The 25,295-nt window shown below is 39.0% G+C and overlaps 1 protein-coding gene across 1 annotated transcript in view; it reads right to left on the bottom strand.

The window, feature by feature from the left end:
- Positions 1-3,794: 3,794 nt before the first annotated feature.
- The window catches only part of LOC112555980 (DNA topoisomerase 2-binding protein 1-A-like), a 30,291-nt gene continuing 8,790 nt past the window's right edge, over positions 3,795-25,295 (bottom strand). Inside the window, exons 15-43 of the mRNA XM_025224597.1 lie at positions 24,769-24,890; positions 24,308-24,351; positions 23,911-23,929; positions 23,004-23,119; positions 22,352-22,464; positions 21,950-22,009; positions 20,351-20,479; positions 18,810-19,449; positions 17,723-17,821; positions 17,514-17,561; positions 17,015-17,116; positions 16,693-16,842; positions 16,397-16,480; positions 16,000-16,068; positions 15,355-15,681; positions 15,036-15,118; positions 14,724-14,770; positions 13,277-13,378; positions 12,850-12,922; positions 11,635-11,761; positions 10,629-10,701; positions 10,335-10,432; positions 10,115-10,208; positions 9,793-9,899; positions 9,210-9,332; positions 7,811-7,932; positions 7,366-7,435; positions 6,881-7,014; positions 3,795-6,602 (exon numbers count right to left, since the gene is read on the bottom strand). Of these exons, the coding sequence (XP_025080382.1) occupies positions 6,524-6,602; positions 6,881-7,014; positions 7,366-7,435; positions 7,811-7,932; positions 9,210-9,332; positions 9,793-9,899; positions 10,115-10,208; positions 10,335-10,432; positions 10,629-10,701; positions 11,635-11,761; positions 12,850-12,922; positions 13,277-13,378; positions 14,724-14,770; positions 15,036-15,118; positions 15,355-15,681; positions 16,000-16,068; positions 16,397-16,480; positions 16,693-16,842; positions 17,015-17,116; positions 17,514-17,561; positions 17,723-17,821; positions 18,810-19,449; positions 20,351-20,479; positions 21,950-22,009; positions 22,352-22,464; positions 23,004-23,119; positions 23,911-23,929; positions 24,308-24,351; positions 24,769-24,890 (3,454 nt within the window). The 3' untranslated portion in view covers positions 3,795-6,523. The remainder of the gene's footprint in view (positions 6,603-6,880; positions 7,015-7,365; positions 7,436-7,810; positions 7,933-9,209; positions 9,333-9,792; positions 9,900-10,114; positions 10,209-10,334; positions 10,433-10,628; positions 10,702-11,634; positions 11,762-12,849; positions 12,923-13,276; positions 13,379-14,723; positions 14,771-15,035; positions 15,119-15,354; positions 15,682-15,999; positions 16,069-16,396; positions 16,481-16,692; positions 16,843-17,014; positions 17,117-17,513; positions 17,562-17,722; positions 17,822-18,809; positions 19,450-20,350; positions 20,480-21,949; positions 22,010-22,351; positions 22,465-23,003; positions 23,120-23,910; positions 23,930-24,307; positions 24,352-24,768; positions 24,891-25,295) is intronic.

The following is a 25,295-nucleotide window of genomic DNA, read 5'->3' as shown; positions in this document are numbered from 1 at the left end:
TTTAGAATTCTATTGATGCAAGCACTTTCGTCGGAGGTGAGAAAATTATAACTGTAAACGAGGAAGACACAGCAAAACAATAGGGAAACGATGATAAAAAAAAATAAAAATTAAAATAAAATATATCTTTGTAAATATAATATAATTTTCCCTCAGTTTTTAGTGACTTGTGTTTTTTTGTTGTTTTTTTTTTTTTTGTTTTTTGTCTTTGTAAGATCTAGGGCGAGATGTAAACAAACAACTTTTGCTTATTCTCTTAGATACAGATTCGTCCTTTGTAATTTGTGTGTGTGTGTTTTACACCGTCATCAACGAAGGCTATAATATGGCACGATTGCCAGTCATCAGTAACACCAGGTAACACGTACCTGAGTCGTGGTTGGACACAAAAAGCGAGGTTAGCCTGCGACTTTTCTGCACCCAACATTCGCACGCATATAGGTCACAAGAAAGTACAATTGCCAAAGAGAAACTCGATATGAAACCTGTATACGGAGCTCCCGACCTCGCACACACCATCTCTGTACAAAAGACTGTGAGAACATTGAGACCAGACAGAATGGCAACCACCTGCCCCAGGCCGCCACCTTGTTGCTGGCATCGTGTTACCGGCCTCGCCTGCTGCTCCCCGGGTCCCCATGTCGTACCCGTGCCCCCCCTCTCACTTCCCCCCAGTGACACCTTTCAAGCAACCTCTAACATCAGCGAACGACGGAAAAAAATTGTTGCCCAGAAGACGACCTCCATTCTACAGCCGTCAGCACGTTAGGCTTTCAAAACAGAATTTTAACAGTGCACCCGCTTGACTTGAACCTCCGCTCCCCACATCCTCACCCCCCACACCCAGTGCAGCACGTTCAAACTTTCTCAGACATTCCTTCCGCACCCAAACTCCATTGAAAATTTTTCTCGTCCTCTCAAGCGCTTGTTTCTCACATACACTTCTAATTACAGATGAATGTTTTAATGCCAGTTCTTATTTACATCATCCAAGCTATGGACTTGCGTGCATCTTTTTAAATATTAGATATCAGTTCATGTCAGGTAACAAATATCGTAAGTCACAGGTAAGGTATGTACTGAAATGTTATTTATATACATACACATGCAATGGAAACGATAACCGGACTGCCCATGTCAAAACAATAAATAAATACAAAACTGTAGGCAGCAAGGCGCAACAAGAGGATTATTAATCGCATCACTACCTCCAAGGAATTAGAAAAATTCTGCCACTATAACTCAAACTCCATTTTATTATACCCATCCCGAAAATACTGGGTGTGTGGTTCTGTAGCCAGTCTACATGCAAGGCAATCAGTAATTTTCTCTCTTGTATACAAATAAGAAAGGCGGCGATATATTTACACCCATTTGGTGTCAGAATACATAAAAAATAAACGCTTTATTAGGAATAGAGCTCAGACTAAAATATTTTTTATCTCAATTTTTCTCAAAACAAACAGCGAAAAAAAACTGCGATTCTTTATTAATGATAATTGATTTAAGTAGGAATATGAACTCGATCTGAATGGTTAAAATGATGAATACTCTCTTCTTGATGTTGAGTGTGAAGTGTCGAGCTGTAAGCAGGTTGGGCAAAGAAAACAAGTTGTTTGAAGCTGAGACACACACCGACCCCTTGAGGTAGGACAGTCAGGACGATTCCCACGTGTGCAAGTCGTGAACAGTTGTCTCTGAACTGCGTTTACTCGATACCTGAGACATCTACTTTTATCCTGAGATAGTTACAGCTGAAAACAATCCCCAGTGGTCTCCTTACCTAGTGGCGTAGTTACTACTACCAAGGACGTGGATAGGTGGACTGCTGTCTGTCTGCCGAGACCAACTTGCGAACTTCTCCGTTGTTAGTCTCGGCGAGCCTAAACAATGTGAATAAACCGGAAGCTTTGTCGTCTAATGCCTTGTTTTAGCAGTTAACAGGAAAAAATCGTATGACAAAATACAATTTTTACCCTCAACACAAAATTTTGTATTCTCTCTGTGTTTCTGTGTGAATGAATGAGAGAGAGAGAGCGAAGGAGAGAGAGAGATAAGAATACTTTCAGCCATGAAAGATGTAACAAGAACCCCATTTCGCCATGCTGTGACATTTCTGGCCAAGAAATGAGTAAGGAGAAACTCCGTACCCGCGTTAACCCGGGTGTTAATAACCACCAGAGATGTCGAAGCAAGCTCCTGTTAACATTAAATGCAAGTCATAGTTTCCGGCAGTGAAGTGTCTAAACACTCGATACTTTGTCTAGATAAATACGAAATTTTTTATGATCTGCTGACACAAAGAAAATACACCAGCCACCCCGTCCATAAAAAAGCGAAATCCGACAGTAACCATTCTGTGCATTTCGTGTGACACTAGGCAGGGTATACGGGTACGTGTACTCTTATCACTGGAATAAGATTAACTGTTGAATCACCCTCTGTTACAGTCTCTACAATTATCTCGAACAAAAACATTTAATTTCCATAATGAAATACGATGCTATACAGCGCTGGTGCTGGAGGTAGCACAGGGTGGAGGAACAATGAGGGACCGAACCACAACATGTTTACCCATTTAGTGAAACGACTGCCGACACCCTGTTAAATTCTTTACGAGACTATTCAGACACAACCTTCACCCCTGTTCAGTCAAGATCACACACTCTCCCACTCACAGACTCTGAACCCGACAACACACAGGCCAGGGCCGGGGTAGATACCCGAGTTGAGTGTTTTCATCTGCTTTTCAAGAACAAAACTTAAAATAGAAAACTCAGAAAGAAACGAACGAAACTAATTTCCATTTCCATTACCTTTTGCTTTATCTGCTGGGCCGCAGTGGCTATAGGTAGGACATAAGTATAGTGACCTCATGACCTTTCCTGACAAGATAAAAGTCCTGACCAGCGACATCGGGCACGACAAAGCAAGAGTGCCAAATATATGGAGTACAGCTGCAGGAAGTGAAAAGTTTTTTTCTCCTTCCAAAAGTGTCAGCTGTGCGGTAGATTCACATCAAGCGACAACAGCAATAGTCGACTAGGCTGAACATGCATGACCTATGACCCTGCTCTACGGGTGCGAGACGTAGACTCCGCGTGCTGATACCCCAACACGAAATTGGAGACCACGTGATAAATAAAGCTGCTCCGGGTCTCCTGTATGGAACACAAGACATCGATTTTGTACTGTCGCCATTCTCCTGGGACATCAGGAACACCTCGCAGCATTGAAGCTCGGCCATGCCGCCCGCCACGACACATGATGACCGTCCTTCAGGGAACCGTGGAGAGAGGTCAACAAGAGAAAGAACTGGATGGCGAATGTAGAGTTGAGCTCGTCTCGTGAGGTCCCCCTTCACACCAACGACTAGTACCGGCGGGCCAACTGGTGACCAGCTAGTAACCAGTCAAGGACACATGATGTTGAAGAGGATGCTATAGACCTTGTAAAAACTAAGAGATGATGTTTTACCCAAACTATTGACAGAAGCAGGCGTTCTCGAGATCAAAACCAGAACGAGAAGTAAAAATTTCAAAACTGAAGATTGGCGAAGATAAATTATGAAGGCATGCTTATGACTTGCACGAGCGTCAAAAACTAATTCTGACTCGGTATTCTTGTAAACTGGACATGGCTGACTTTTTCTACAGTTGTGCTATTATAATTCAGATAGGTTTCTCTTGTCCACTGTACTGTTATTAAATTTTACAGTTAGTGCATGTACAGAGACTATAAGTGTACAGCAAATGTTCACAGCATTTGGAGCTTTGCGAATAAAAACAATAAAGAAAGATTCTGATAACTTTAATGCAATAGAAATCTGACACATCTGCCTAGACATGACATTTCCAACTGCATTTCAATTTTATATACAAGATACATTATTAAAAATACAGGTAAAAGATTTGAATTTTCCTTTTTATATATATACACACACACATATATATTTCAGTGCATAAATATCAGAGGTGTTGCACAACAGAGGCCCAGTTTCTGTGATGAGATATGATTGTGTTCGAGGTGACAGTGGGGTTAAGGGAACAATGAGGAATTGAGCCACGTGTTTATTCATCTGGTGAAATGACTGTCAACACCCTGTATTTTAAAAAGATGAAAGCAACTTTCATTTCCTCAACTGTACAGTCACATTCTGCCATACACATGAAAGCCAAATTGTTTTCCTGGGAATGAAAAAACAAACTTAGATACTCAAACACTCTCTCAGGATATCTTAAGTTCACGAACTCTTGGGAACTCTCTATAACAAAATGAACCAATTGCCATTTATTAACATACAGTAAGTAATTATCATCTTTTTCACAATGCCCAACTATATTTTTTCCCTAAAATTAATGACTTAGTTTTCCTTTTACCCCATCATCACCTCCCAGGGCCTTTAAGTCACTGGTGCAGATTTTTATCTTGTCTTCCTTGTCTTTTATCTTGTCTTGCGCACCTCTGGAGATGCTGAGTTCAGTATGCATAACTGTTTTGGAGCCCAAACCTCACGAAATTCCTGTCGTAGATGGGGTCACAAATCGACTGAAAACTTACATTACTACAATTGTTCATTGTGCTTTTTCTGCCCTCAGTCATCCAGAATTTGATTTTGTCTTCCAGGTCCATTTCAAATACTTTCTCAGGACAGAAAACGCCCATCCACATGTATACAGGCTCAGAACTCTGCCACCTATATTCTCTCTGATCCTGCCACCTATAGGCTCTTCTTCTGCGACATAGGGCTGGAACTTTTCGCCACCTCAGAACTGCAATGAACAGGCTTGGCATTATCAGAACCTCACATGAGCATTGTCTGGTGGTAGTTGAATCAGGGACAACACATTTTTGTGTCTGTCCTACAAATATGCATTTACTGGCTGGATTGAACAGTGCACTTGCGAGATGTCTGTGAAGGTGGAGCCCTTTGTTGTTTGATGGTCATGCCAAGGCAACAGCTTTGACAGGAAGAATGGTTAAACTAAAGGAATGATGCAGGTGACATAGGCTACTATTTACTCCGCACTTTATTCATTACCTCTAATAGAAACAATCATTGCAAGATCAAGACTTAGGAAGATAAAATATCTCAAATGTTGGATTGCATATGTTGATGGAGAGATCTGGGAATAAATCACAAAAACAGTAAAAGATGCTGATGACACCAGGAAATAAACATCAGCACAAAAGCTTACCGTGACTACCCTTAAGGCCAGCAACAGAAGCAATTTTTACTTGTTGAACTTAAGTCTTAAAATAAACCCTTTAATATTATCATAACATTTAAAAAAGGTTTTTCCTTGCAAGAATCAGCTACTGACCAGTTTATTTGTGGAATGTTACTAATGAATCATTTTTTAAGATACAGAAGGCACTTTAGAACAGCTATTTGTTACAGATTTGTCAATTTATCTTGCACACGACCCATAAAACCACACAATAGCCCTGATATTGATACTGGCCATTTATATTTTATATTTTTAAAAGACATCTTCAAATAGACAAATGCACACACACACATGCAGGATAAAAGACATTCAGCATTCTTCTTTACAGGCATGAAGACTGAAAAATGCCAGTAAAACAAGAAGAAAGTGGTAAAATCAAATTCTCAAAAATACTTACAAAAGTAGTTGCTCAAGAGAACAGTTTCTTAAGCAGCTATTGCCCTTTTACTGAGTGATATTTTTGTTTATATATCATGTGGTTTCCTTCTGCTTGCAGAATTTAAATAACTGTGTTAGATTCGTGAAAGGCTCTTAGAAGACAATGATTTTATTCTGAAAAACATGAGAGAAGCACTGTCATACTGTTTACTGCTGCAGGAAATGAACACAAGTGGTTTATTTTAAAATAAAAGCCAAATGAAAATACTGCATGCTCTATCTGGCATTTCTTATTAACAAATCTACTTGCCTTGCATATACATGCATGCTAAGCACCAATGTCAAAGAAAGGCTAAACATGATGAAAGTACACACATAAAATACCAAAAATGCTTTTTCAACTGTCTCAACACAAGTCTGAGCTCAAAGAAGCTAACACCACACTGTTCCATTTCACATCAGACTGGCTGATATGTCACTAATGCATTTCTCAGCAGAAAACTACTGCTGTATTCTTGCATAACAGAAGAAACAACCCAAAAGATTCTGAAGTATATGGTCACAGTGAAATGGTGTGGTGAAATATTTGTAATGTTATATACAAAACAAAATGATATCTTTGGACTGAGATCTCTTCTCTCACCGCAGCATTTGAGAAAAATCTCTGAGCAAAACTCATGGCACATTTCTTTTGTCACACCTCAACTATTGTCCACCAAATCACTATAACATCATTATATCATTACATAACTGCATTACACTTTGTGCGCCTTTTTTTAAAGCGCTTTCCACAGCACCATCACCATAACAGGTTGAAGACAGATTCCTAAGACTGATGAGGTAGCAACCTTCAGTTGTTTGCAGAATTCAAGAGAAAAGGTTGCAGAAAGGTCTTGGAGGCCCCATGGGCTTAATCATCGCCGAGATCGCTTCTTTCTCTCTCCTGTATCATCGGCTGCTATCTTTCGTTTCCTTCCTGATGGATCTGCCATGCTGAAGAGGTAACAAGACTGAAGAATAAATGTTAATGCAGAGTGCCTCACCACCTCTATGTAAGCAGACATCCATGTCAACTCTACTGACTGCTCTTAACTCAAAATCCACCTGGCATTCATTCATATCCTTAAAACAAAGAGAATGTGAATAAAAGGCTTTTGTTTTTAAATGTTTGCAATGCAGTGCTGTTGTTTACTTTGGACAACTGTAGATGCAGCACATTTACATGACAAAATGATTCCACTCTCACAGTCTGTATTAAGTTCCAATCTCACCTTTCAGTAACAGCAGCAATTTCAGGTAATGTGTATTCAGCTATACTGCATTCTGAATCATCAGTCAGGTGTGCAGCAATGTATTCTGGCTTCAGGCAATGGGTCACTCCAGTAGCAAGCACATTTATATCATCCTGAGTGATTTAAAAACAAAGCACAAAGGTCTCAAGTCATTTCAATGGCAAATACACAGTACACAGTGAACAAGGGCAATAAACAGTGAACAAGGGCAATACACAGTGAACAAGGGCAAATGCATGATGCACAGTGAACAAGAATGGCAAATACACAATGAACAATGGCAGTACACAGAGAACAAAGACAAATGCACAGTATACAGTGAACAATAAGTATTAGACTGTGAGCAATGGCAATAGAGTGAACAAGAAGGGCAAATACACAGTACACAGTGAAGAAGAAGGAAGAAAGGAAAGAGAATTCAAGCAGGAAAAGTGTCAGAAGAGAGATGAACGTTTCTCCAGTACCTGAGACAGCATCATCTTGTTGAAGTCCACAAAGGCATGTGTAGCTTTTAGATCCTTTTTTAAAGGGGGCCTGAACATATAAAAATTATGCTTGGAAATAAATTTAAAAAATATTAGCTAACTCTTCAACAATACAGCATACACACAGATAGCAGGGAAACAGACAGCCGAGAGGTTAAAGCACCTGTGTCCAAAGCCAAAAGTGCACATTTCAACCCGTTTGACAACTGATGCAGCTGCTCCCCTATTTGACCCAGCTGTTGTTTGAGCTTTTGGAAAAACAGCAAGGCAAGGAGATGGGCACCATCCTCACGCGTTAAAAACATTCTTTAACATCTTTCTACCCAATGCCTGAAAAGTCATGGAACAACATGATTTTTAAAAGCCCCTCAAAATGAGGAATAAAGAGAACATTTCCATTAGTCAGCACCAGTCTCTCGCATACCGTATATTGAGCACTGTAGCTCCTCCTGCAGAAAGAAGGCGTCTGAAGTTATTCTCTCTTGCTTTGTCTGTCAAAAGGACCACTTGCCAATCTTGGTAAGCTCCCTTGCAAGCTGGATTACTCTGTAGTTTTAAAGACAGAGAATCTCAGCATGATAAAGCACAGGTAAATGCAGAACTATGTATGACTGGATGGATTTAAGTGTAGATGATATGTTTCAAAAATCCTGTGGCATTTCAAAACAAAAATCCCTGGGTAATGGACATCAAACTATATATAAATATATATATAAAAATCAATAACAAGACATAATAAGGGGAGTAAAAATCCAATGTTTTATTTGTCCTCCCCTCCTCCTCCGCCCCTTTTCTTAAAAAAGCAAATATTACATTGGGATTAAACAATAGATGCTGATGCTCTAAATTATTTAGGCTCAAGATTTCAAAAGAAGCATTTGCTTACAGTTGTGTTAAAAACAATCCTAGGCTAGTTCTGGAGGCTGCCCTGCTTTTAGTACTCTGTATAAATGGTACCTCAGGCAACACTAGATTCATGAAAGGTGGGATGCTCTGTTGTGCAATAACATTTATTCAGCTTTGTGAAAAAAAGATTGGTGCAATTTTTCTCTTTGACATTGACTGCCATGATGAGAATACAGTCACTGAAATGGAAATATCACTGCTTGTAACTATATCTCTGTCATATGATATCTCTTTGCTCAGCTCTTTTTCCCTATATTTGGATTCAAAACTGCATGACACAATCCCCAGATCCATGCTGCCAGCATTTCTACAACTGCACTTTAGAGACTTAAGCAGAATTCACATGTAAAACGGGTATCACTGGTTTCACTGGACAACATGGCCTGGCACAGACCCAGAGATGTTTCAGAGATTGTAAATGAATGAATCCTTTGCGCCCAAACATTTGAGCAGAAACTTTTCCGAACATCAGTATCAATCATCCCAGCTTGTTACTTCATTTGCTTTTCCTTTTAACTTCACGGGGAGAAGGGAGACAAACTGTACCTATCTTAATGGGGAGACATTTTTTTAATCAGTTCAGGCTGTGCCTCAATACCATGATGATGAACAAAATATATAACCATTTTAGTTCATTGGAGATGTATGGTGGAGATTGATAAATTTAAAAACAATTCTGTCACTCAGGTGGTCCGGTGGTGCAATGGTTCATGCCTGTCACCAATACAGTGAGGACTGGCTGTCCTGGGTTCAGATCTCGTCTCAGGCATGCTGTTCTTTGTCTGCATGTGGCCTCTGTTTACAGGGCTGGCTACCTTGCAGTGATATAGCCTTAGCTACTGGCTTGGCGTAAAACACCAATTTCTCCCCGTCACCCATGCCACTGCTCCTTCACCACGTGACCAATCAGTTCTCACCTTCTTCATTTGCTGAAGCTTTTGTCTCCACTTGAATGCAGCTGCTGCAAGTTTTTGAGTTTGTGAAGAAAGATTCTGCAAGAGACTGGCTGTGGCAGGCCCTCCCCACTCATGGTCTTCCTCCTGCAGGTTGGTAAACATGCCAAGGAGATGGATTGAATATGTAGCAAAGTGCTCTACATATTGTGACAAGGCCCATATGTGCTAACACACTGTTCACAATCTGTTTGTGGCTGATAAGACTTAAGCTGACAGCCACATGTGCTGTAAGTCTAAGACGGGCCAAAAGATGCATTACCAATTAGCAATGAGCATGCAATATTATCTCATACTCAAACCCTGTATTAGCAATGAGCATACAATATTATCATATACTAAAATTCATGTTAATAATCCAAGTTAATACTTCATAATCTGTGTTAATAGAGTAATCTTTGTAAGAAATGAAATAGCCATTACTCAAGAACAATACTGCAAGTCTGAAAGGTTTTTACAAAAATTAACCCAAAAGACCAAGGGTTAAAAAAAATCAATGTGATACAGAACAGAAAAGAAATGCCTCAACTTTTCATACAATTCTTACCCTGACAAAATTCTGCTCCTGCTGGCAAGCAATAAAATAAGATTTATGCAACACCCATCGTCCAGTAGCCACAGCAGCCAAAAATTTTTCATTGCGAGTTGGCTGACCTAGAAATGAAAAATTATGATTGCTTTTAAGCAGCTTTGTTTCTGAAAGCTGGCAGTTGAATGAAAAAGAAAAAAAAAAATTAATCGATTTTTCTTTTGTCAACTTTATCCAAATTGGGTTGGCCACTTAAAAGAAAAGATTCTGTCAAGTGGCCAACCCAATATGGATAAAGTAGCTTGCTCCATGTGGCCTGTGTGTGAGCCATGAAACATACCTACAACAAGGTGAGTACATTCAGTATCAAAGTGCTGGCGATCCAACACCTGTCCTCCCAACTTTTCCACAAGAGCTCCATATTCCAGTCTCTCCTGCAGCAGACATTTTTTATGACAAGAGACACACATCCATGCATCCAGACACACATAGCGATTAAACACAGCTATGTTAAATTACCATATCACAGAGCTAAAATAGAAGCCAAAACAAGGACACACCTGCTGTGCCATTCCTGAGATGAGTATGATAGGAGGTGCACAAGGTCGCTGACAACTGTCAGGACTTTCGACACAAGGCTGTGGAACTGTAGCCTTTACTGCCAGGTCACATGTTGGAAGAGCCAAAAGAAATAAATTAATAACAAACAGTAAACTCTGTTCATAATTAAAAAACGTACGCAAAAGTATTTTGAATACTCGGTAATCCTCACATTCTTCAGATTGAAACAAAAACAGCAAAACCACACAGCCTAAACTTATCAAATACCTTAAAGTGCAAATACTAGTACCAACCAATGAGTGGGTGTTCAGGTGTAGGTGACCAGCCAACTTGAGGTCGAAGCCTAGAAGTTGGCTTGTTCTTGATCTGGAAACCAGAAAAGCTTTTTAATATTCTTCTTTAAAGGTGTCTGTCATGAACCAATCTGGTTCAAGGCCAGAACAGGGCCGAAACCTGTAATAAAACATTAAAGAGGAGCAGTCATTGCCCTTGGGAGATACCAGACTGTGGGTTGGACAAAAAAAGGGTAAGAAAGTTTTGTGATTTTCAGTCGCAGGCAGCAGGTCTGAGAAAGGAAGGCCCGTTCCATTTAAAATGTATCATTACCTGCTGGCACTTGTGGTCTGGTTGTATAGAGAAGTGGTGTTTGTGGCGTTTGCTGTCAGTTGTGCTTTGTAAGCACTGTATCTGCCGATCATCTCCAAGTAACCCAGGGCAAGGTAGCCAAGTGTTGCTGCCAGTTCAAATGAAAAGGAACAGTTCATGTCCTAGGGACCTACCAGATTCCAAGACTGTGAGCTGTATGTCAGGAACAGACCGCGCATCCGGGTGTATTTATAGATATAGACATAGGACCTTGTTAGCTTCCATACTGACCCTTCTGTAACTCAATTTTCCGACCTGATGCCAGGTAGTTTATATGCATATTCGATTTCACAGCATCTGATTTCACACTAACCTAATTTTTCTTTCCTTGTTTTAATAATAATTTTATATGTTGTACAACTGTCTTGTTGGTTGTGTTTGCACACGCAGGTGAAAGTTACCAGTGCGTACGTGTGTGGAGGTACAAATAAGCAGGTAAGTGGGAGTGAGAGAGTGAAAGTCGGGTGAAGCGAGCCAGCAGAAATATCCCCCTTCCCCTTCGGGCGAGTTAGGCCCACCCTTCTCCCTGCACCATTTGTCACAGTGTCAAAATACATTTTTGTGTAGCAAAATGCTTGCACATGTGCATGTGTGCACATGCACAGAGATGAAAACAAAGACCACATTGCAAAGATGATAAATATAAAGTCTCACTTCAGACAATGAGCTGTTGACTGATGTGTCAAGGTCTGGCATTTCCATCTCAGCCATGAAATCTTCTGTGTTCTGAGTGTGACTTTGGCTATGGTCCAGCTGATCTGCTAGCTTCTCTTCTTCTTGTCTGGACAATACCATCATGCATTTGCTATCACAGGTACCTATGCAGGCATAGATATGTGCTCATGCAAATAATGCACAGCTCTCAAGTGATGCAAATAATTTAATCATTCATGATAAATCTCTCTACATAACTGTTATACTTATGTAGAAGGCTGGTAATCCGGCGTTGTTAGTTTTGGCGGGACCACCAGATGATTGTTTTTGGCGGGATCTGCTGAGACATGGCTAAAAGAGGATGCTTGGAAGTGATTGGCTAGGGTTAAAACTCCTAATGTTTCCGAATGTATTGGAGCATCGCAAAAAAGTTTACCCTTTCAAGAGGCATATAAGGGCAGAGCTGAGACAAAACAACAGATGACAGCAGATCCGAGAGGGAGCACAGACATGCGATGCAGCCGTGTCCAGCGTGAAAGCATTAAAGGGTTGCGCACCTGCTGAAAGTTCCTGCCTTTTGTTCGAGTGTTGGACGTGTGTTGTCGTCACTCACATAAACCCCACCACTCGGCTACACTTAGGAGAGAAAATGTTAGTGAAAATATGAGGGGCAGTAAAATGAAACATAGCGGATGCCAGACAAATACTTTTCTTCATTGGGATCGTCTCCTTGAGGAACTAGTATGTGGGTACTCTTGGGTGCCTGCGTTCAAAAATAAAATAAAAAAATGCCCAGAATTGAGGGAGGTGCCATTTTGTTACATGATAATGTGCACTCCTATATTGCAAATGTAATGAAGGACAAGCTGGGACAGTTCCAGTGGGAAATAATGGACCACCCACCCTATAGCCCAGATTTATTTCCATGCAATTTCTACATCTTCAGTAAGATAAAGATGCATCTGAAAGGCATAAAAATGACATTGGACGCAGCGGTGTAGGAAGCTGTTTGCGAGTGGGTTTGATCTAGCCCAAGACATTTTATGAACAGGGCATCCTATCACCTTGTTTCACAATGGAAGAAGTGCCTTACAAACCATGGGGATTACTAACCAGTATGTGAATTTCCATGTCTGCTATGTTTCATTTGACTGCCCCTCGTCAACCAAAAAATTCATATAGAGGCCAATAAAATAAAAGTAAAACCACACTTACCGGCCTATTGGGTCATCCCATGTAATCTGTATGCTTTGGGATACTTCAGGGGGATGGCTATCCATCTGCAGTGCTGAAGAAAATGATTGACTTTGCAACTTTTAAGCAAAATGTTCAATGAACAACAGAGAACACAATTTAATCATGACTGTGATGTAAAAAGGAAAAGCTGGTTGATTTAAAATTTGCATATTATCTGCTTCTGTGGTAAATCCCATTAATGACTAATCAACTAATTACTCAGGCCCAATTAGGACTAGAAGTTGTTTCCAATTTTTTTTTTTTTTTTTAAAGATCATGGTAATCTGCTTTACATGTGTGCGGGCACAACCAAGCATCCACATATACATATAATGTTATAATTCCTACTCTACCCTGATTATGGTTTAGAAACTCACGTGTTTTGATATTTGTCCCTGTAACTCACCATGAAGGTTAGCTGGTGCATGTTGGTGAAGCCAGGGGCTGGCCGGATGACCACTGTCTGAATTGTTGCCTGACATACTCCCAGACACATTTTGCTGTCCACCTGAACGCATTAAAGCCAACATTAGTGAACATTTTTTAAAAATCCCAAATGAATGAGGTTAGTTCAATACAACATTCCTAAAATCAGCATAAATATTTTCCACTTCATCAGTAGCAAAAACACGCCCTTTCGACAAATGCCCTTTTCCCCCATACCTATAACCTTGGTGCACACTTGCTATGATGAAAGCAACAGCCAAGTTTTAAAAATAAAACAGATAAAACATGGAGGTATCCTTGTAACAGGTGAATTTGCAACTTGTCATTGCCAGATTATTAGTAAGAAGTCAACATCAGGACAAATCTGTGGCCAAAAATTAAAAAACTTCAGATGTACAGCATGAAACCATGTTTTGTGTATAGAGATGCTTCATTAAATGCTCTAATTTCTGTTTTCAAACTCATCTGCTATTTCTTTTTTGTGATTCCATTAAAAACGATTCAAATATATTAATATTAATAACAAAAATAGAATTTCTTTCTTCAAGTACTTACCAGATGACATGACCATGTTAAGTTCATCCTACTAGCTACCCAATTCCAGCTGTCCACTCCTCATTGGCCAGAACTGACCAATGAACAGTGAGCATGCAAACTGAACCAAATCACCCTCCTTCCCAATCCCACCCTGTCTACCCAATGAGTTAACCTCTCTAATTTGTTTTTTTTTTTTTTTACCAGAATTGTGAAGAGACTCATAGTAGGGAGGTGGAAGGGAACAAGCAGTCATGTTACCAGGAAGTACTCGATAGAAATTTTACTACCAAAAATAGTATTTCTTCTTTGTACTGTACCTGATGACATGACAATGTGAAAACTAAATAAGAGATGAGAGGTGTAGCAGTCAGCAACGAAAGGAGGCTGCTGCTTCAGAAGCAAAGAAATCTTAAGATGAACCTCAATTTCTGCTGAGCTGCAGACTAGTAGGTCATTCCATGCTAATCCATAGAACAGCAGAGACAGGGCAGGGCAGACAAGTCATTGTGTAGGTAGTATGATGAGCTGCCAACATGCTCCTGATTGCATTCTGTTGCAAGGTCTCTCAGGTAAAATCCAGTGAATGTGGAATCGAACTGCCAGCTTATCACCTTAATAATTTCTTTAAAGGCTACATTACATGAAAAGAACTTGTGCTCTGGGCAGTACAAAGGATTTTGTGCTGAATGACCATTGGATAGAAGGATCGTTTAAAATGAACGACCTGCCCTTTCTGTTCAGAATATCTACAATGACACTGAGTCTCCATGGAATGTGTTGTAATGTGATGTGCAGGTGGCACCATCTGAGGAGCTTCCAAGCTAGGAAAATCTTTAGTAAGTGCTTTTACACAAGAGAAAGATACTCACAGCTTCCGTCTGCTCTCCTGCTCCTCTTTTTACCCGACCTTTTAGATCTGATGGACAAACATTGTCACACAAACCAAAATGTAGTTTGTATTTTCTAAGACTAAAGTCTGACATAAAATACAGAATGGATAGGATGTAGTGAAATCTGAAATATTAATCCTCAAATTTTATAAAATCAGTGTGTCATTGCTGATGACAAACTCATTTTTTAAAATTGGTACTTTTTGAATTCATTCTGTTCTTAAACTCCCTTCCTCTCAAAATCTTTTCTTCCTACAGCTGCTCAAACATCACTGCTTAAGCATAACTTACTTAGAAGTATTCTTGAGAGTCTCAACAGTTTGACCCAGGGCTTCCCTGACATCCAGACTCCCACCTGTCACCGCTTCTTTCATCTGCATCATATTTTTACAAATAATACAGTATATTAATACTTTACAATATAAATTATTATACATCATATGTATTACATAGCTCCTTTCTCCAGCACCAACCTGGCTTAAAGTGCTTTACATACACTGGCATATAAGCTTGATTTTTCAGGTTGGCATTAGATGCGCTTTCATACATGAACACTTTTGCACACAGCACACACTCAAACATACGTACATCCTCTCTCCCTTATCTTTACCTGTTCATCTTCATGGCGTGTCAAACCAGTGTCAGGCCTATTCGCATTCTTTTCTTTTTCATCAGCAAAAGCACAAGAGTTATCATCTTTGTCAGCAGCTGCCCTCTCCATCTCTACTGTGGATGCTGAACCAGCAGCATCCTTAATGTTGCCAGGATCCTTGGCAACCCCTTGCCAGCTGCTCATTGCCTTCATACTCTCTTGCCAGGCTGTTTCTTGTTGTGGCTGCTGGGTGGGTGTTTTTGCTGTGTTAGGGGTTTCTTTAGGATTATGTCTTGTTGAGCGTCGCAAGGCTTTACTTGGTGCATCTTTCATCACAATGTCACCCTTAAGAGGGGAAAAATAACCTTAGTCTATATTGTGTTCTCTAAAGATAGTTTTTCATAAAGTGGTGGATTTTAGACTGAAGGATAAAACGCAGAGAGAAAGGGTGATTAAATTCCTCTAAAGGCTGATGAGAAGACAAAATTAAAATGTGAAGGATCAAGTGACCAGCAGATCAATGCACCACTCTGTTATAGGGTTAAAGCATATCTTTCCGGAGCTTGCAGTATCCTTGGCGTTTGTAATGATCATGCTATGTGGATTGGGTCAAGTAAGATAAAGGAACTAGAGTACATTTCTAACTGAAAATAAAATATCTACCAGGTTGAGGCTGGGGTTATAGTTGTGTGGGTACAAGGATTCATCCACTCGCGCCTTCTGCTCCATGCACTGTAGATAAAATGAGGGACTCTTCTAAAGTAATTGCATTCACAAGCATAGTAAGAACTGGATTTTGGCAGATAATGACAAATCAAACACAATTCATATGTCGATATTGGTAAAAAGATTCATTATACCAGAACTCTTCTGCAACTTTATAGTTCAGCATAGTCCCAGAATCAAACATTTGCTGTGTTAATGTTGGGAGAAGCAATCTGTTCCCATTTAGTTTTACTGACAAGGTACTAAGAGAAAACACTTTAAAATGAGACTGGTGAAAAAAATTATGAGAACAAATTTGCATGCAAAAATATAGAAAAAAACATCACACACTAACCGCATACAGCCAGCATGGGGAAACTATTATTTTTCCCTGGTTCTTGGCCTGCCGAAGTTCTTTGTTAGCATCATTTATACGGCCCTATAGGAAAAGAATGCATCATATGATAATCCTACCTGGCTATTCAATTTTTGATAAAAGGTTACTTCAATTAAGAAAAAAATTATTTGAAGTATTTCCAACAGGTAACATTATGATAAATTAAAAACAAATTAAAAGAATCTTAAAATATTAGGAGAGCATTTTTTGTAACAGTGCCACAAAGTATTCTTTTCTACAAAACAGCATCTCACCTGGAAAACAAAATGAGTGCAGGTGGGTGAGTACTGCCAGGTGTAATCTCCCCCCAGCTCTACCACTAACGAATTGTACTCTGTTTGATTAGCAGCCAACTTTTTACTGACTGAAATAACTACTCCTTCCAGTGCTCCTCGCTGCTCTGCCTGCAGCAAAGCAGACGTCATAATCATTTTAGAAAGAAACATTCAAGCTACACTTTCAAGCAAGGCAAACAAAGGGAACAAATAACTCAGTGCCAGAACTTTCATCCTTCAATAAAGCTACAGATCACTGTAACCGTCCTTTGCATGCATGCAATGAAGTGCATGTACCCACCTGAGATGTTTGCGATGAACAAGCTGGGGAATCTATGATGCGACTGTTGGCTGTGTTTTTGACTCCTTCCATCATGCACTTGGAGACAAAATCCTCTAAAGGCTGAGGGGAAGACAAAATTAAAATTTTCTTGATAAATTTTGTTTGGAGCTTGGCTACAACTGCTTTCTAATCAAACTGTCCCTGGTCAGTTGGGTTAGTGATCAATGCCAATAGGGCTCCACTATACCTAGATGCATTTGCTCTTGACCGCTATATAATGCTTGGCAGTCTTTTTGTTAACCCTCTCCAACTTCATGTAGATGCTTGATAAAGCTCAGCTCTACTTAACACAGCCCCTTGAATCTTGATAAATAAGATTCCCATTCAGGGCTTCTGCTTACGCAAAAAATACCCTTTTTGTTGGGTGGGTATAAGGATGTCGAAATGAAGATCTGCTAAGAAGCCACCACTCCCACCATCACTATCACTGAAATAAAAATACTGCAAGATTTCTTACCAGACTTTCTCTTCTCCCTTCTGGAGTCTTATAGTAATCCAAGACACCCTGAAGATAAATAACAATACCTTATACAATAATGATACAAAATTAGTTTTTATTCTCATGTAATCTGAAAATATACAAAATGACACAGTTAGCTCTGAATAAAACAAAATACACCAAAAGTAACTTTGATTATCAGCTTTGCCAAACACCTATATACCTACAGTAAGATTGTACTTGGGTTTGTAGCCTGGGGCTAGGTAGGTGCGAGGACTCTCATTGCCAGGTGATAATATTGCTTTTTGCTCTTGCTGTAGGAGTTCCTGTTGAATATTATAAAATACAAAGATATCTCACATGCATGAATGAGTACAAAATAAATGAAATTCATGAATAAAAGAAAGAATGAACATGCTGTATTCCGAAGACCTGTGCTTTTCATTATTCTGTAATAAGAGGGAAGGGGGAGATGCAAAAGACATGCAGTCATGAAATATCACGTAGCTGACAAATACAATCATTCATTTATTCACAGACAACAATGGCTGAGGGTGAGGTCAGGTGTAATTTTGTGGGAAAAATATCTGGTTTAAAAAGTCCTAAAAGATGTGTTTAAAAATCTAAAAGTGGGTGAGTTAATTATTGTTATACGATTTTCTGACTAAACACATTAGGTACATCTACCTAGTCTTTGACCTTTTGATTCGCCAACAAAATCAACCACACGTGGTGCTGCATGAATATCAGTGATCAGTCTTTTTGACCCCAAAAAGTGTGTCCCTGTTGCAGGGACGGGACAGGGAGAGGGTGTGTGTGTTGCTGATGCATGATGATTGGTGCACTTGACTTGAGAAAAATAAGCTGCCATTTCCAAGTTTGTTTGGTGAAGATACTCCTCCAGCTATTTTCTGACCAAGTGAGTCATGCAAATCCTTAAAAAAGTCCTGAGTATATTGCAATGCTTAAATATATTGTTACCAAAAAATACCTTTTTCACAAATGTCTCTCTCTCCCCCCTTCTGCCTTCACGCACGCACAAAATGAAAAAGCAAAATCGATGTGAAGCCAACCAAAGAAGAGCACATCCTAATTCTTTCTGGAATTATTACGTAGATTATGATGTGGTTTAATCGACTTGGCAGTGGTGTAATCTACTACTGACTGTGGTCATAGTTGAATCAACTACTGATTATCGTTGAATCAACTTGTGCGATGGTCAAATTGTCCCCCCTTTTGAGATCCCTAAACATCACTCTTGTGAAAAGAAGACAAAGATTTCCATGTTAAGTCATAAATTCCCATGATACTCACCTCCACCCTGTTGTGTGCAGCCTGCACACCACCCACTTTTGCCACTGCCATTTTGCCTCTGGTAGGAGTTGCTGTAACCCTCTCTCGGAGAGGGCTTCCGGTTCCCCTCCCTGTAACAGTGGCCCCTACATTCTCTTTTTGACTCAAGTGAGTGGAGTTCTTTTGGTGCAGACTTTTTGGAGCCACTGGGGAGGAGGGCAGCACTTTGGCTTTTTCTGTCTCCTCTTTTCTTTGTTCTGCCACAATTGTACCTCTATTTGGGCTGCTTCCTTGGTTCTCTGATACCAATCCAGGTTTGCCTTTCTTTAACTCTTTGATTTGATGAACTCTACTAAGAGATGAGCTGTCTTTAGACTGTTGGTCACCCTTTGTGTCAACATTCTGCCCTGCCAAAGCAGTGCATAGTTCAACTGTATCTGCATGTTTTGAACCATTTTTGTTGGATGGAAACTGCTCACTTGTTTCCGACGAAGACTGTTTCACACTTGCGCAACTTTCGGATTCATTTATGAGCACTTGCTGAGGTAAAGCTGAAGTTTTATTGATAGACAATGAAGGAGACATTTCTGAAGATTGGTTATCAACAAAGAACCTCTGCTCGCTTTCTCTCTTCCCAGACTTAGCACAAGCAATGAGCCATCTGCAACATTTCCATTAAAAGCTCACAACTCACCAATAACACTCAGCATGCTCTAAGATTCTAAATCATTGTGCATACACAGATGTATGCAATGGGCTCAATCATCTGAAAATTGTTCCTCTTTCCTACATAAACAGTGTCTCGCATTCATTCATTCCCTCTCTCACCTGAGATATACATATATTTGATCTGCCACTGCAAAACAAGTCTTAACTCAAAAGTTTTATATTTTAATCTGCAGGTTCTGATCTTTCTTTTGATACCAGAGTTGTCCTTCTAGTCCCAAATTTGAGTGAGTTGTACAGGTCTGAAGTATGCAAATACTGTAGCTGCCATTTGAGAAAAGTAAATTCAAAGATTTTCAGCAATCCCACAAGGTTTTACTTAGCAACAGGTGCTTCTAATTGTTGAAATTGTACTAAATTTTGTATGAAATGCATTAAGTTACATAATTTAAAATCACAAAAAGTGCATGGAATTAAATATTTGTAAGGCTTTAGCACCTTACCCTGTTCATGAAACAAACAGCAGTGGAAGAAAAGTGCTACCATTTCCAATCTACAAGCACGTTCATACAACACACACAAAGAAAAAATCCCCAACAGAATCAAAAAAACAAAAAAAAATTTATGTCTTCCTTTTGCACACAAAAGATGAATTCGGCAAGTTGTATATCAAAATCTTTGTCAGCGCGATCACTGTTCTGAAAAGCGACACACTTACTAGCTTTCAGCAGTGTCTTCTACTGCTAAATTGCTGTGTGCGAGTTAAGGCTCATTTTGTGGTGGCAGGTCACATTTGATCCTAAAACTACATGATATGACCATAAATGAAAGTAGAAACAAAACTAAAATAAGTATCAAAGAAACAAAACTAAAATAAGTATCAAAATAGTCCTTACTCTTTAGTCATAGCTGGTATACCCCAGTCTTTGGCAGCTTTAAACTTTGACCCAGTAGCTTCCTTGACAATAAGGTGGGTACTAGCTAGCAGATTCTTGCGTGCTTTGCGGACAAAAAACTCCTGAGATCTGGAAACACCAGAAAAGTGAACTATGTGGTAAATGTTCTAGGTCAAAAGTCAAAACTACAGAACATGTAACACTTGTTTTATAAACTTTTGGCAGTTTATTTTTTCCTGATGTGCCTTTGCAGACCAACCCGAATGGTTTGCACCTTCCTGCAGATATTGGGAGACATAGATCAATGGTGCCCAACCTTTTCTTGCCTGATGGCCGAACTGTACATGATATAAATCTTGCAGGCCAGAACATGGCGGTTTTGCCAAAATTATGACATTAAAAATAAAATTATGCTGTGTCTGGTTAAAATAACCAGGCTGGATGAGGGCGCTAGTAGTGTACTACATGACGCTAGTGCACCATTCTCATTGTTGCCAGCCATCAACACCAAACACAGAAAGAGAATGAGCAACATTTTGGCTTATCTGGACTCTAAAGTCTGCATTTATTGTGCTATAGTAGCAGTTTTTCAGAACCGGAGGGAAACTGCAAAAATAAAACTTTATATTCTTTCTCTGTTTGTAGTTGATTGCGGCCAATGTTGAGAATGGTGTACTAGAATGACATAGTATGCTGTTAACGGAGCTCGTTGATTTCAGGTGCGAATCGCATACTTTGCTAGGGGATAACTAACGAGATGGGTTTTGGAGGCTGAAATTTACAGGTTAGATTTACATTGCCTATGTCTACCGATATCTGCCAAAAAATGCAAACCATTCAGGTTCAGGTTGGTCTCAAAATTATACTGTAAGAATGGATACCAAAAGTGACTGTAAATGCAAAACATTTATAAGATCTGTGATAAATCAATCTTATAAATATTGTGAGAAAGTTAAAATCCTGCATACAGTTCTGATATCATGGCTATACAGCTTCTGGGAATAAAGATACATTTATCATACTTAATGTTAATTTAAATATTTCTTATTAAAACAACAATAATAATTGACTTTGTAAAGTGCATTTCCCCATGTGGAAGCAAGGCTAATGTGCTGGATATGAATGACCACAAATGCACCAACAGTCAACCACACAAAACACACAAGTGCAGCAAGTGAGTGATACCACAGCAAACATGAAAAAGATGAAAAACTGAGGAGGAAGCAGAATAAGATGCTTGATTAGGAATGATATTTTTTATAGGGGTGAGCTTTGAGGTCGCACTTGGACACAGACACATTTTGATGAGAAAGGGGCAAAGAATTCCAGACAGCAGGGCTAGAGAAAGAAAAGGAGCTGAATTCCTCTCATCTTATGTGTGGCACAGAGAGGCAGGCAACACAAGCAGAGCAGAGACCTACTTGGATGCTAAGGGGTTAATAACTCAGGTATGCTGCGGAAACATAGCTAACAAGAATCTTTTTCCTGATAATACTATGGCACTGGAACACTTGCTTGGTTCAAAGAATATCATGATAGTAATGATAAAAGGATAGCACTATAAATGACAAAATGAATGCTTTTTATTTATGCACTTACACTGCTCCCAACAGATCAGCAATGTGATTCAGACAGTCTCTTTCTACTCCGACATAACCACTGGAAATAAAACAAAACAAAATAAGACTGAAATCAAATGTTATAAATAAACCATAATATAATATGTATTTGTTACATGGGAAATTATGTCTTATTGTTCAGGAGGAGGTGGGGGGGCAGGGTGAGGGTGGTGGTGAAGCATGTCAGAAAGCCCATCACAAAAACATGCAGTTTCTATTCCCTAGCTCAGTTTTGAGTGGTCTAATAATACAATTTTTAGCATTTCACTGCAAAAAAAAAAAAAAAAAAAAATCATTGTAAATTTATAATGGTAACTTTACAGTAAAGCAAGCAACATTATAAGTAGATAAATAAAAATTATAAATAGAGTAAATAAAGTACCTGATAGACAGGACACAGTTCTGCAAAGGCTGAGAAGACAAATCAATACCGATAGGTTGAAAAATAGGATTGCTGTTGATAGGCAGCCAAGTCTGACTTTCCAAACACATTTGCTGCATTTAAAACAAAAATTCAATTTAAATGTGTTATCAATGAAAGTTATAGTAAAAGTTAAACACTACCCGGATAATTTAAACATGCAACCCATGTAATTTAAACAGGATATTATCTAGGTTAGCATGAGGTTTGCTTTCTTACTTTGAGTGTGTGCATTCAACCATGAATGCATGCACATACACTATGTATGTGGCATTTAAGGACCATATCAATCATATATTTACAACACCACGTCATTTTTCTTATTCTTTTTATGCAATCTAGAATTGAGTGTACTCTCAAATTAACAACATGCATACATATTTGAAGCATTTATGAACACTTGGGCATGCATACGTTCGTGTCTGTGGATACAAGTATGGCATGTCCATATGTTTGATGCAGTATCTTTAAAATGCCCTCTTCAGACTTAATTATTGTAGTTTAGCCATTACTAGTTTACAGATGTGCAGGTTCTCAGGTAAAGTTAAATAGGAAATAAAATTATAAAATTAGACGGCTATTTTAGTAATTATGAATCTTTAGTTTCTCTCACCATCCAAGCATTGGTGACAACTTCAGTGGCAGAACTTTCTGTAGGACTGCCTTGCACAGGAACCACTGTAAAGTCAGGTACCCGTCGACCGTGACTATAACTATGTAATAAATGGCCTGGGAAAAAGGTAGGGCATATAAATCTAGATTACAAATCTGTTAAAACTATAAAAGTATTAAAAGAGGGAAAGTAGCAAAAGCAAAATATAAACGGAAGTGTCAAAAGCACAAGATGATGCTAATGCAGTTGGGGAGATGGGGCAGTGATGGTATCATAAATTTTACTGGGGAAAAAAAATTAACTAGACAGATAAAATCATATCCACATTAACCTCTTTGCTGACATGACCAGCAGCTGTCAAAGTCTTGGACCTGCTGGAATTATCTTACAGGAAGACTTTTCAGCAGAGCATCATAATGACAACAATCTATATTAACAACATGTGACACGTACAACACATTAAAGAAAGGGAGGCAGAAATGTACCATAGACATTAAGGCCCTAAGCAACTAGGACAAGTGGATGCACTTTAGGATTTTGTTGTGATGTTGAAACGTTTGTATCACTGTACTTTAGGACAGTCAGCAACTGATCTGCACAGTGCATAGATAGCTTGTGGCTTCCTGCCTTATGGACCAGCAATAACCAACATAATAGATTAGAATATGCTGCATCATAATAGCTTGCTAAAACAATTCTTCCACAGTAAAGACCAAAACAAATTTTTGAAATTGATAAAATCTTTCAAAAGTTACAGCTGCTCGAGTCAGGTGACCCTAATTTTACATACCGCAGCGTGAAATCTTGGCATCTAAAGCTATATGCTGTGGGAAAGCCCAGTAGTGAAAGGGTTAACTTGTTAAAAAGAACCATTTGAAATGGCATTGAAAAAAGTTACAGAAAATACCTCCAGCTTCAGTCACTAACTGCCCAAGGCTGTTGTGACTTCGTCATTGAAACCACAAATGATGAAGGTCTTCCCTTGGAATATTCCAGTTTCTGAAGCCATTGACTGACCTACATTCGGAAAATTAAGAACATAAACTATTTTACATTCTGTATGCACATCTATAACATTACTCCTAACAATCTTTCCCATAATACTAATCCTTTTTAGTCCATGTTACTCTCAGCTCTTGCTCTTTGGTTACCCTTTCTGTTTGCTGTTGTTTATTTTATAGCTCTTTGTTTTATTCAAATCAAAGGAAACATAAAATTGCATGCAGTTAAAGTAAAAGCTCACTTTCTGGTGGTTGGGTCAGATCTGCATCATCTTGATCCATGCAAGGAATATGACCATCTACTTCATCTGCTGCCTGGCCGAACTGTGGTATTAGCTTCCTTGCTCCTGTCAAAGTTACCAGAGATTACGAATGTTAATATGCAAATTTTAGGATTTGTAATGGTCCAGCCTAGAAAGGAGGAAATCAGACTGGCAAGAATCAGGAATATACAAATTCAAATCACTCTTTCACAAACAAAAGAGGGATGTCCCTTCACCTAGCTGGCTAGAGGGAGATTGCTCTCCCTCACTTTCATATTTTGTCTGAAAGCAAGTGGGACACTTTTTTTATATTTTAGAAGTTTTTATTTTGTAGTCCTGAAATCTGATGCCCTTAATATAGAATTTTGAATAACCTGTCAGAATTTTATTTTCCATGTTCTTACTGTTTGTGAGCTAGAGCACCAGTGATGCATCAAATGAGAAATGACTGGGCCACTGTCTCCATAATGATCCACTCCCTAAGGTGCTGCAGAGACTTACCAGTGTCCAGGTACTGACTCAGCAGTTCTGCCATGTCACTCTCGTTGTCCACATGGCTCTTCGCTGTCTTTTCCTTTTGTGGAGTTGATTCTGTAGAAGGTGATTTTGTCCTCAGAGACTTTCTTTTAGCAATGAAAAACACAGGCAGCAATGATTCAGATTATATGGTACTACATGTATAACAATAAAAATGTTTATACAGTACAAAATCATGCTCAAATAGGAGTATGTGCTGAGAATTTGACATAAAAACTAGGCTAATGTGTAATACACGCAAACATTCAGGGAGTGATGAGGATGAAGTATAAAACAAAATGAACTAAAGTAACAGCAATGGCAAAAACTTCTCAAGTAATTCTTAATAATAATATACTTTTAAATAATAGTAATTTGAATTTATAAAGCACATTTCCCCATGAGGAGGTGAGCTCAATATGAAAAAAAAAAAAAAAAAAAAAAAAACCACCATACAAGCATGAGCAAATGGATGACACCATGGCAAATAAATAAGTGCAAAATGAAGAACT

The sequence above is a fragment of the Pomacea canaliculata genome, linkage group LG2 (genome assembly GCF_003073045.1).
Source record: "Pomacea canaliculata isolate SZHN2017 linkage group LG2, ASM307304v1, whole genome shotgun sequence".
Lineage (NCBI taxonomy): Eukaryota > Metazoa > Mollusca > Gastropoda > Architaenioglossa > Ampullariidae > Pomacea > Pomacea canaliculata.
Note: the sequence above shows the minus strand (reverse complement) of the source record. Positions and strands in the feature narration are given on the sequence as shown.